General features: G+C 44.1%; 1 protein-coding gene and 2 non-coding genes across 5 annotated transcripts in view; 1 reads left to right on the forward strand and 2 right to left on the reverse strand.

The window, feature by feature from the left end:
* The window catches only part of LOC124613303 (protein outspread), a 760625-nt gene that overhangs the window by 370619 nt on the left and 376621 nt on the right, over positions 1-13385 (reverse strand). For all 3 annotated transcript variants that reach the window (XR_006979633.1, XM_047142013.1, XM_047142002.1), the window contains exon 2: positions 7513-7593. Coding sequence is in view for 2 of the 3 variants with exons in the window: in XM_047142013.1 (XP_046997969.1) it covers positions 7513-7593 (81 nt within the window). In the remaining variant the exon portion in view is untranslated. The remainder of the gene's footprint in view (positions 1-7512; positions 7594-13385) is intronic.
* On the reverse strand, positions 3124-3198 carry Trnas-cga. Its single transcript has one exon. It is a non-coding gene; the product is annotated as a tRNA-Ser (tRNA).
* Trnas-cga lies at positions 3486-3560 on the forward strand. The gene has a single exon. It is a non-coding gene; the product is annotated as a tRNA-Ser (tRNA).

Here is a 13385-nt window from a genome sequence, read left to right on the forward strand (position 1 = left end):
TTTCTGCAGTATCTCAGAAGGAACATTCAGCTTCTCGTAGCTTATCAGACGACCTCGTTCAAACTCACGTGTTGATAATGGTGTCTTTATCGCCTTAAAGGCATTCTTGACTAACAACAACTCACCACATCCAATCTCAAAGGTAGCTAACGCTCAAGACCTTTACAGCGTATATTTAGGGCAAAGCTGATTTGCATCCTCATAGCGGCACTGCTGTCGCTACTCTCACGCGACTGGTGCGAAATGTAAATAGACATCATCTTTCAGATGCAGAAACACGCCTACCAACTTTTGCACAACTCTTCCTTGATCTTGCGATTTTTTTCTTTCGGTGTATAATTATGGAAATAGGGTTCTGCCCTCAGCAGACACTAATTATTCTTGAAAACTCATTCATGTGTCGGTGAAGGTCCACGACCGTAGGTGGGATCATTTTATTTTCTGTCTAGTAACAACTAAAATATTTGAATTATACCATGTACAGTTTTTGGCTGATGGTATTCATGTTCATAACTTTATGAACAAAATGTACAGGGTGTCTCTCCAGGCGCATTTTTTCTGGTGTTTCGACAGATATTTGCAATTTAGTTTTTTGCATTGTGCAGCTGGAGTCTGCTTAACAGTTGTAAGTAGGCTGTTTAGGTTTTTTATATTGGTAACGCCACGTAGCGCTCTGTATGAAAATCACGCTGTGCTGTGTGCGGTCTGTGGCTGGTTTGCATTGTTGTTGGCTATTGTAGTGTTGGGCAGTTGGCTGTTAATAGCGCGTAGCGTTGCGCAGTTGGAGGTGAGCCGCCAGCAGTGGTGGATGTGGGGAGAGAGATGGCAGAATTTTAAGAGCGGACGATCTGGACGTGTGTCCGCCAGAAAGAGTAAATTTGTAATACTTGATGTCATGAACCGATATAATGACTTTTGAACACTATTAAGGTAAATACATTGTTTGTTCTCTATCAAAATCTTTCACTTGCTAATTATGCGTATCAGTAGTTAGTGCCTTCAGTAGTTTGAATCTTTTATTTAGCTGGCAGTAGTGGCGCTCGCTGTATTGCAGTAGTTTGAGTAACTAAGATTTTTGTGAGGTAAGTGATTCATGAAAGGTATAGGTTATTGTTAGTCAGGGCCCCATTCTTTTGTAGGGATTATTACAAGTCAGAATGCGTTGCGCTAAAAGTACAGTGTGTCAGTTTAAGCACAGCCATTTATAATTTTTCTAAGGGGACGTTTCACAGTTACTGCTCGTCGCATCTTTGACGCGACGCCCAGTTTCAACAGAAAGCGCCGGTTAGTTTCCCGATTAGAAAGGAAACTATTTTTAAATGTACTTTTACGTACTCATTCGAGTGAGCGGTCGCAAATTACTCTAGGGCGATTTTCGTTTTGTCGGCATGTATTAACACGAAAGGTGAAACACAAAAAATAACCAGTACTCCAGAGCCACTGAGCAGCACTGCTGCATGGCGGCAGAGGGCAGCGCGGGCCGGCGGGGCAGTGCTGACGCTGCAGAGTACCCGTTATCAAATGGCTCTGAGCACTATGGGACTTACCTGGTGTGGTCATCGGTCCCCTAGAACTTAGAACTACTTAAACCTAACTAACCTAAGGACATCACACACATCCATGACCGAAGCAGGATTCGAACCTGCGACCGTAGCGGTCGCGCGGTTCCAGACTCTAGCGCCTAGAACCGCTCGGCCACTCCGTCCGGCACGTAATTGCAAATATGTGCCGCAAGACCACAGAAAAAGCGTATGAAGACTTAAGAGAGACACCCTGTAGACCTTAATATCACATACTGATGTAAGTGTAGATGTTTGCCACTTACAGTACGGTTGATATTTTGCTCCAGTGTGACATCTGCTAATAATCGTGGTTTCTCAACAGTGTATTACACACATTTATATAAATTCTTTGCCCACAATGAAACTAACGTTACATTACTGCAAGTCAATTACCTTACACTCCGCAGTCAACACCGATTTGTTAGCTGTTCTTGAAATATCATTTCCTAGGTTACTGTAAAAGCCTTCAAAATAACCAACAGTTTCATTTTAGGCCTAGAATTTCCATAGATACATGTACGTTGTAATACTGTGTACTACTGACAAGTCCTGATTATTAGCGGAGTATGAAATGGAGCAAAACATCAGCTGTGCCGGACATTACAGTCAGTTACACAAACCTCAGGATATACTATCAAGCAATATATTTTTTTAGAAATGTTATGTATGGTGTCAGCGAAATTTGTGTATGTTCTTTGAAAGAAAAGAAAATTAAACCACTGACTTGTTAAAACTTTACCGAAATATGTACAGGTGTTAAAGAAAAATGTGCCTCTGCTCAAAGTATAGCCCTATTTCTATAATTGCTAATGCCTAGTTATCTTGTTCACTTTCATGGACGGAAGGAAAAAGGAATTTCCACTAGTCGTTTAGATGTATTTCGGAAATAGCCGATAGCGTAATATATTCAGTTAGGTGGCGGGCACGTTTGACTCAGATCGCATCTGAGTGTCATGCTTAGGATGAGTTTCGCGTTAGGAAAACTAGCTCTGGTAGTGAGTTCGAATGCTGTGCTTCATATACTTATAGAAAGCGTACAACAATGTCTTGTCGGTGCAACAGCTCGTGTGAAGAGTACGAAGTACAATATACCCTTAAAAAGAAACACACAAAAATATTCTATGCACAGAGAAAAAGTTTCTGTATAAATATGGTCAGAACATAACCACATTTATAAAACTTGTTTAAAAGTAAGAGTCCGCAACTCGTGGTCGGGCGGTAGCGTTCTCGCTTCCCGCGCCCGGGTTCGATTCCCGGCGGGGTCAGGGATTTTCTCTGCCTCGTGATGACTGGGTGTTGTGTGATGTCCTTAGGTTGGTTAGGTTTAAGTAGTTCTAAGTTCTATGGGACTGATGACAATAGATGTTAAGTCCCATAATGCTCACAAGGGAACCTCCCCATCGCACCCCCCTCAGATTTAGTTATAAGTTGGCACAGTGGATAAGCCTTGGAACACTGAACACAGATCAGTCGAGAAAACAGGAAGAAGTTTCCAGAATGAGATTTTCACTCTGCAGCGGAGTGTGCGCTGATATGAAACTTCCTGGCAGATTAAAACTGTGTGCCCGACCGAGACTCGAACTCGGGACCTTTGCCTTTCGCGGGCAAGCGCTCTACCAACTGAGCTACCGAAGCACGACTCACGCCCGGTACTCACAGCTTTACTTCTGCCAGTACCTCGTCTCCTACCTTCCAAACTTTACAGAAGCTCTCCTGCGAAACGTGCAGAACTAGCACTCCTGAAAGAAAGGATATTGCGGAGACATGGCTTAGCCACAGCCTGGGGCTAAGCCATGTCTCCGCAATATCCTTTCTTTCAGGAGTGCTAGTTCTGCACGTTTCGCAGGAGAGCTTCTGTAAAGTTTGGAAGGTAGGAGACGAGGTACTGGCAGAAGTAAAGCTGTGAGTACCGGGCGTGAGTCGTGCTTCGGTAGCTCAGTTGGTAGAGCGCTTGCCCGCGAAAGGCAAAGGTCCCGAGTTCGAGTCTCGGTCGGGCACACAGTTTTAATCTGCCAGGAAGTTTCAGGAAGAAGTTGTATGGAACTATGATAAAAATAAGTAAAATATACAAACTGACTAGTCCATCCGTAACATATGCAACATCAAGGATATTAAGCGGTCAGGATCGCCGTGGTCCCGTGGTTAGCGTGCGCAGCTGCGGAACAGAAGGTTCTTGGTTCAAGTCTTCCCTCGAGTGAAAATTTTACTTTCTTTATTTTCGCAAAGTTATGATCTGTCCGTTCGTTCATTGACGTCTCTGTTCACTATAATAAGTTTAGTGTGTGTTTTGCGACCGCACCGCAAAACCGTGCGATAAGTAGACGAAAGGACGTGCTTCTCCAATGGGAACAGAAAACATTTGATTGCAAGGTCATAGGTCAACCGATTCCTCCACAGGAAAACACGTCTGATATATTCTATACGACAATGGTGACGGCATGTGCGTCACATGACAGGAATATGTTGTCGACCCACCTAACTTGTACACTTGGCGAATGGGTAAAAAGATTCTTCTACCTAGCCCTATTTAGGTTTTCTTGTGGATGTGATAGTCACTCCCAAAAAAGTGATGAAAACTTAAGAGTTTGTCACATAAACTGCAACAAATGAATGCAACAGTTTCACAGTCGCACAGTTTTCCCTGTGCTCTGTCAAAACATATGTTTTTAATGTTTTCAAATTTGTCCGTGTGTAGACCGTCAAATCCTGCATATGTCCAAGCAAATCTGAACATGTCCTGGAAATTTGGAGAGCGAAGTTGATTTTATGTGAGTGCCTGAACTTTGATAATTGTCTGAAAATAAAAAGTTAAAATTTTCACCCTAGGGAAGACTTGAACGAAGGAGCTCTCGTTCCGCAGCTGATGCCGCTAACCACGTGACCACGGCGCTCGTAAGTTCACATTATCCTTGATGCTGTGTATCTTGCACATGGACTACCCAGTTTGTATATTATGCTTATTTTTTTCCTAGTTCCACACAACTTCTTCCTGTTTTCTCGAGTGATCTGTGTTCAGTTTTTCAAGGCCTATCCACTGTGCCAACTTATAACTAAATCTGAGGGGGGTGCGATGGGGAGGTTCCCTTGTCAGAGCCATTTGAACCATTTTTAAAAGTAAGATAAGGTCACTACAGCGTTACATACGCCTTAGGCAACCATATTTACTGCACGCCATCGGGCGTGACGACAGCACACGCTTCTTCTATCCTTTCGCGCAAATGGTTTAAATTACTTTAAGATAGAATAAAAGTTACTTAGACGCTGGCAAGAAACACACTCACAGGCGGGTGATACGAATTTCGAAGTCGGCTCGCAATAGCACCTCTATGAACTCGCGGTTCAGGAATCTATTCGTTAAGTGCACAGAGGAACCAATGAAAAAGAAACTTGAAACACGTCTTAATGTGTAGTCGTCATTGATCTTTCTGACCATGACAATTTGGCAATGCTTCTTACTAACAATCTTATCTCAGCAGAACAACCAAACCGGTGTTTAGTCTATTATATATGTTCACTACACTAGTCAAACTATGTTTAGGTCTATGGTGTTTCAGTTATTACTCTTCCCGAGTTTGGTCCAAATAAATCTTGTTAAACCTTAATTGTGACTGGTTGCTGTTACAATTATGGACCTTGTAGTATTACAGCTACCGTTCTAAACACGTCAATTTTCGACAAAATACGGTTATCCTTTCTGCACCAAGTGAATACATCTACATCAGGGAATACACACATACCACGCAAGGCATTAGTAAGTAGTTCGCTAATAGTTCTATACATCATCTTTGAACAGGAGCCAATTTCGACATACATTCATCACGGAAAAATAAACAAAAAGCATTTTCTATCAACGAATGTATCTGTATATAAATTGCACAAGGAGATGAAAACTGTCACTAAAATACAACAATTAAAAGAGGCAACTAACATATACTTCAGAGGTAACGCATGCTACACTAATAAATTTTACACGGAGTCTTCAGAGCAGGAATTAAAAGCTAAAGGTAACAGCTACACCACTTTATCGCATTACAATATATAATCTCAATGTAATGCTTTTGCAATCAATGTAATGATTTTGCGAAAAAGTGCGCCAACGTCTACAGAGCATTGCAGCAACGTCTTTTTCATTCTACTCCGGTCAACGTCTCACACATGAAGTGGGACGCTGACTCAGTTTTCCTAACAGACTGAAGGGAACACATGGAGACATGTATGTTCGCGGTCTTGTAGTCACCAGCGTGTCTTTGCGAGGGCAGCGGCGCTGTACGAAACCAGTTTTACTGTACGATGTATGGGGAAAATTGTTTATGATCAAGAGAATCCTGTAGAGTAAGGACCAACCGAATGAGGCAGTGCAGTTGTTAAGACACTGGCTCTTGTCATACTCGGGATGGTAGATTTTGCTCTATTAGGCCATCCTGAATTAGGTTTTACTAAATCATTTCAACAAGTGCCGGGATGGTTTCTTCAGCTACGCCACGGTCACCAACTTGTCCTGTACTATCCTCATAAACATATGTTCTGTGTGTGTGTGTGTGTGTGTGTGTGTGTGTGTGTGTGTGTTTTTGAGTTATGTACTTTCATTGTATTATGGTCACAAATCCTATATTGTGAAATTATTCCTCGATGTATAAATAAACAAATAAATAGACAAATAATTGAAATGCGGGAGAAATAAGATATCAAAAAGATCTGCAGACGCAAAAAAGTTTTCTTTCTGGAAAGACTTCCGCTGGTATCAAATATTGGTAGAACCGTGAATAAGTTTCGTAAGAGTATGTTTGGACCAGAACATGTAACGGAAATGAGACGTGATGTCAGAAATAAAGAGAAATAGTAAGGACTTGGAATGTAGTGTTTTTGAAGCATGTCAAAAATTAAAATCTAAACAGGATAGAGGATGAAAAAACTTTATGGAAAACCCTTACGGGGAGAAGAGACTAATTAGTGGAACAATCGTTATAGTCCCTGGGAACAGTTAACTTGGCACTGGATAGAGCATTAGAGCGGAAAAAATAGGAATAGGCAAGGACTACTATATGCACGAGATAGAAAAAGATGGGAGCAGCATCAAACTGGGCGAAAGATCGACGACGAAAAAACTAAAAAAATCAACAAGTAACCTGCAAAAAAGTTGTGTGTCCATGTTTCACGAACTAAGGCATTCTGTCCACACTAGAAATAGGTAAGGCTCCCGTCCACTTTTCCTTGGTGTGTACCGATACCAGAAAGTGGTCTGCAAATTGTTATTCTCGTCCAACAGTTTCCTGGCGTTAACTGCTATTAAGTGTCTTCGGCGGTCATTATAGCTACCCATGTAGCAAAGCGAGAAACTTTCATAGCAAAAGTAGCCATCTCTCTGTCTACCAATCACTGTCATTTCCTGTAATAGCAATGCTTCCTGCGAATCTGCCCGATTCACCAACTGACTTTGTAACGGAAAGTCTCATTAAGCAGCCGGTTACCAGCGGTAACAGGTTACTTAACAAGTCCCGCCTCGCAGACCGAGGACACGAGTTCTAAATCCAAACAGTGGGCTGCTAATCACGTTGGCACACAGCCACATGCCGACACCTCTCCACGTCTTAGAAGACGTGGAAATGTATTTTACTCACAACCATCATAAATCCTGGAGTATCTGAACGTGTTCGTAATATGTGAAACGTTCATGTAGCAGTGAACGCCTTGTCACGCTGTAAACATTAGAAGCGTGAATTTCAGCTAGTGTTGCGTGAAAAACGACATATCTAAGCGTTCCATAAAGGAAAATGTAGGCGAACTGTAGCACTCGTCTAATACCTGCCGGAGACATTACGTTTAAAAAATCATGCAGTTACCAGTAATATGTCTTTCCATTTTAGTAGCGGATACTTAAAGCCAAGCAAGTTCATACATATTCAGGACACACGAATAACAAGTTTGTGTGTGATCAGGAGCAAGAACTCACCTTGGTGCGGTTGAGTGGGTTGGAGAAGTCCCATCCTGGCGCCACGAACAAGTAACCGCACTTGACTATCGTACGCGTCGCCTGCAACAGACAAGCAGAAGCGTGCTGTGAGAATGTGTGCACACAGAACTTTCATTTCAACAGCAATTTTATTCTACTCTTACCAAATGCGAAGCATTAATATAAGCAACTGTCAACTTCCTAACAATTTCATACAACATAGTACACTTCACTGGCAGCTTCATGCTACAGGTGAAGATCCAAGTTAACACACTGATACCACAGTGTCTGTATACTGTGGTGATACCTCTAACCAGTTCACTAAGTTCCTCTAACAAAAGGAAACTAGGAATAGCTTCGTTCTTTGTAGTAACTAAAACGTTGTACTCTGCGCTAACTACAGGTGTCAATCAAGCTGTACATTGTTACAGTGATTGATGAACTTTAATCATGGGTATGGTGATTAATAAGAAGGGCCGTACTAGAATTATAATATAGGAAAGTACTCGACAGCATGTCTGTCGTGCACCAACGATTTATATTTTCTTAAACAAAAACAATTCTATATATACTAAGATGGTACCTGTTCTTTGGGACATGTCCGAAAGAACAGATACCATCGGTGACCATGCAGCTCGTTATAATGAAATTACAATGAAATTAACACCCATAGCTGCTTACAGGCGTTGACATACATCAACGGGGACAGATGAAAATGTGTGCTCCGACCGGGACTCGAACCCGGGATCTCCTGCTTACATGGCAGACGCTCTATCCATCTAAACCACCGAGGACCCAGAGGATAGCGCGACTGCAGGGATTTATCTCTGGCACGCCTCCCGTGAAACCCACATTCTCAACGTATTGTCCCGCACTACATTCGTAGTGCCCCCGCTCATTATGCTCATTACTCGCGGCGCGTTGCCGATTCCCGTAAGAGTTCGGGCACTGTTTGTGCATTCGCACAGAAGAAGAAGATGGTCAAGTGGCCGGTGAGGCTTAACTATATATATATATATATATATATATATATATACTAAGATGGTATAGATAAGGCTCACCGGCCACTTGACCATCTTCTTCTTCTCTGCGAATGCACAAACAGTGCCCGAACTCTTACGGGAATCGGCAACGCGCCGCGAGTAATGAGCATAATGAGCGGGGGCACTACGAATGTAGTGCGGGACAATACGTTGAGAATGTGGGTTTCGCGGGAGGCGTGCCAGAGATAAATCCCTGCAGTCGCGCTATCCTCTGGGTCCTCGGTGGCTTAGATGGATAGAGCGTCTGCCATGTAAGCAGGAGACCCCGGGTTCGAGTCACCGTCGGGGCACACATTTTCATCTGTCCCCGTTGATGTATGTCAACGCCTGTAACCAGCTAAGGGTGTTCATTTCATTGTAAAAACAATTTTGACTGAAGTCAGAACTAATGTCAATTATCATGTTCCTCGCGTAAAAGAATACAAATCTATGAAATAACTTACCGACATTTATAAAGACACTATCGGGTACAGATGACAAACAGAACTACGTGCAAAGAGGAGCTACAGTGGAACCTGACGATGCGGTAGATGCTTTGTCGCGGCAGCTGCAGAATGCGAATCGACAGTTCATCTTTCGATAGTGACAATAACGAATACTGAATACATTTCGCAATTTTAGACGTTCTTACCACTCCTGAAAATTTAGAACCCCTAAGTACAAGGATTTCTTCAACACTGTGACGCGAAGTCCACTTTGGTGTACATGGATTACACTATGCGGACGTTACGTATTTCATGTTTCAGTCAGCCCGGGTTTGATACCCGGCTGGTTTGGAGATTTTCTCCTCCCAGGGACTGGGGTGTTTCTGTCATCATCATCATCATCATCATCATCATCGACGCGAAATCCGCCGAAGTGGTGTCACCTCAAAAGACTTGCACCAGGCGATCAGGTCTACCCACCGGGAGGCCATCACCACACGACGTTTCAATTCCATTTCATGTTTCAGAGGGCTAACAGGATTGAGGCTGAGTAGCCCTACTGGGTCCTATGTAAAGGTCCGAGCGAGGTTTGCGAAATTCACTACTCACACCACAAATCAAAGTTTCCAGAGTACTACGTCACTTTTACAAGCAAGTTCTAAGGGAATTCGACAGAGCATGTTAGGTCGCCATAACCTAGCTGGTCCTAACCGCCAACTACGTTCCCGGTGAGGTATTCTTGCGGTCATGGTGCCATTCTCCGCGTAATTAACACATCTAGCGGTCACAGCTATGTTAATAAAGATCAGTAATTAAACCGAGGGAAGTTACATCGAAATTAAAAGCATAAAAATACTTTCATAACTAAAGAATAACGGTATCTAATTTCCGTCTCTCTCTCTCTCTCTCTCTCTCTCTCTCTCTCTCTCTCTCTCTCTCTCTCTCTCGTCTTGGGACCACATACTGCACATTTGTTCACAGTACGGACTATACAACTAATGTTATTCTGAATTTATCGCTTACCTCTTGCTAACCATGAACGTCAGTGAGTTTGCACTTTGTAAGACGTCCACTGGACATTGTCTCAACGTGTGTACAGTAATTGCCCACTTGGGCAACAGCGAAACCAGTCATGACAGCGGGTGAAATTTGCGAAGCGACAGGGTCCGATGAGAGAAAGAGATATCACTCAGCTGGATTTCATGTGGCGCCTGCACGTTCGATGAGCTGTGTCACCAGTAATTACTTTGTGTAATATTGAAGAACAGAAAAAACAATGAGACTAAAAGTACGTGGAGCACTTGCACGTCACTGAACGTATGTTCTCTCCTATCTAGCGGAAACTAACCTAACACAACATTTCACCCGTAGCACTAATCATCAAATCGACCGACATTCTAGTTTAGAAATATTTTGTAACTTTTTGTAGATCTTGATCGCTTTATGATCCCTTGCATGTCTTATTAGATTTCTGAAAGGCGTTAGACACTATACAACACCGTGGACCAATAACCAGGATACGACCATAGAGAGCAGTTTATATTAAAAATGAAGAAATTCCCCCAGCTGTATTTAAGGTGTCGAGTTCATTTTGGCAACTAGTTTCAACGTTGTAACAATGTTATCTTCAGGCACCTACACTTGGTGACGTCAACTGCGTGCCGCTGATACTAGAAAGTGGTATACGGACGTGCTCCCTGTGGCCTTCCACACGGTACAGCAGAATACCGACGATTTCCGGGTAATACAAGATAGGCTCTGCAGAGTGGAGGAAGAGAAGCCTCGTCTGCTGAAGGTAATCGATCACCCAGCCATCTTCTGAGACATGATGGTATCATCGACAGTGGAAGGAAGGAAACATACAAGAGGCAGACCGAAACTAGAATACACCAACCAAATTATGGAGGGTACCAGCTGCTATATACCCCTCTCAAAGAGGGAGACCTAAGATAGAAATGCACGGCCAACTGCTGGAAACCAACCTGATGGTTGAAGACCTATGCAGCAAGGAGAATAAGAAGACCAATGCGAGAGTATTACAGAAATGCTACAACTTAAATGGGAGTACCTAGAGGGGAGAATATAGAAAAGGTTTAGAGAATCAGCTCTGGCAACAGACTCTAGAACGATCCTGCTGTCATCAACATCCCTTACACGGATCGGAAGAAAAGAGAAATGGGAGCTCGTACGAAAGCGTATAGACCATCGTTTTTCCCTTGTTTCATTGGCGGGTGGAACAAGAAAGGGAATGAAACTTCCTGGCAGATTAAAACTGTGTGCCAGACCGAGACTCGAATTCGGGACCTTCGCATTTCGCGGGCAAGTGCTCTACCAACTGATCTACCCAAGCATGACTCACGCCCCGTCCTCACAGCTTTACTTCTGCCAGTATCTCGTCTCCTACCTTCCAAACTTTACAGAAGCTCTCCTGCGAACCTTGCAGAACTAGCACTCCTGAAAGAAGGGATATTGCGGAGACATGGCTTAGCCACAGCCTGGGGGATGTTTCCAGAATGAAATTTTCACTCTGCAGCAGAGTGTGCCCTCATATGAAACTTCCTGGAAGATTAAAAACTGTGTGCCGGACCGAGACTCGAACTCGGGACCTTTGCCTTTCGCGGGCAAGTCCTCTACCAACTGAGCAACCCAACCACGACTCACGCCCCGTCCTCACAGCTTTGGAGGGTAGGAGACGAGATAATGGCAGAAGTGAAGCTGTGAGGACGGGGCGTGAGTCGTGCTTGGGTAGCTCAATTGGTAGAGCACTTGCCCGCGAAAGGCAAAGGTCCCGAGTTCGAGTCTCGGCCCGGCACGCAGTTTTAATCTTCCAGGAAGTTTCATATCAGCGCACACTCCGCTGCAGAGTGAAAATTTCATTCTGGAAGAAATGGAACGACTTACAGTGCGCCGCTGGTGGTTTGCAGAGTACGTTTGTAGATGTCGAACAGATAGCTGCTGTAAAGAAGTTCCACCCATTGCAGAAATAATGACCTAGCCGTGCTATTCAGTATGACGAGAGGGCGATCCGTTGTTTTCGAGAACAAAGTTGCTAGAAATGGGAGCTGCTTCTACGACCGGCATTCAAAGCGGCGTTAAGGAACAGCGACTGAGCAATCTCTGCCGGTGCATAGTGTGAATGGGAGGACAGAGGATTGGACGCAGGCGGGATGAAAGAGAAGGGTTCCACAATGGCGCTCTGGGTGGCTGCGCCGCTGGGACTGGCGGTGCGTGCGGCCGCGGCCGGGCTAGGCTGGCGCCGAGATGAAGTCGCAACGCCGCCGTTTGTTTTTGCGGCGCGCGATCGCCAGGCACGGAGCCGGGATTTCACGCCGCGCCGGGAGCTGCCAATGGAAGCCCGCCCTCGCCTCACCTGTGATTACCGCAGCGAGGGCCGCCTGCGGCGCCGGTGCGATGCTCAGCCCTCCTCACAACCCTCTCTTCCGCCCTCCTCCTCTTCCGCCTTCCTTTCTCGCTATCTCGGAAGAAGACCCTTTGACACGTCGCAACGAAACACGAAATTACATGAAAAACTAAAACCTGAGCCGAAGCGTCATTTTGCACACGAAACAAGCTTCTGATACGACTGACATAACACATGTTTCTATTTCGACTTGCGTGCGTATTTGCCATTCTCTCATTGTCTGTTATCGACGTATCTCCTGAATATCATACTTCTAGTCAAAATGAGGTAAAGCTGTCATCAGCCCGAATATTGGTTTTGCTGCTCGGGATTAGCCGAGCGGTCTGAGGCGCTGCAGTCATTGACTGTGCGGCTGGTCCCGGCGGAGGTTAGAGTCCTCCCTCAGGCATGGATGTGTGTGTGTGTCCTTAGGATAATTTAGGTTAAGTAGTGTGTAAGCTTAGGGACTGATGACCGTAGCAGTTAAGTCCCATAAGATTTCACACACATTTTTGAACAATATTGGTTTGAACACCAGCTAACTTTACGAGGCATGATCCTATTGGAGGCGTTATGCCCTTGCCTTTCCCCAACCTCTGAATTTACTTACTTAGCCAGTTACAGGGGGACCAACAGTTTAACGTAGACTCCAAACCATATGCGTCTCGGCATTTCTCATGCTGATAGAGGTGAAAAGTGGTAAGAGACCAGATAATAGCTCCAGGGCTAATCAAGGATCGAAACCCAGAGCTTTAGATCTGCATTGTTTCTCTACCACTCAATACTTACAGACTACAGCACATAAAAACGTTAATCTGCAGTACGAGGGGTGTTCAGTAAGTAACAGAATGTATCTTTTTTTTTTTCTAGACCAGTTCCGGTTCAAAAAATGCGGAGTCGCTATGGCTCAAATGGCTTTGAGCACTATGGGACTTAACATATGAGGTCATCAGTCCCCTAGAACTACTTAAACGTAACTAACTTAAGGACATCACACACATCCAT

This window comes from Schistocerca americana, chromosome 1 (assembly GCF_021461395.2).
Source record: "Schistocerca americana isolate TAMUIC-IGC-003095 chromosome 1, iqSchAmer2.1, whole genome shotgun sequence".
NCBI lineage: Eukaryota > Metazoa > Arthropoda > Insecta > Orthoptera > Acrididae > Schistocerca > Schistocerca americana.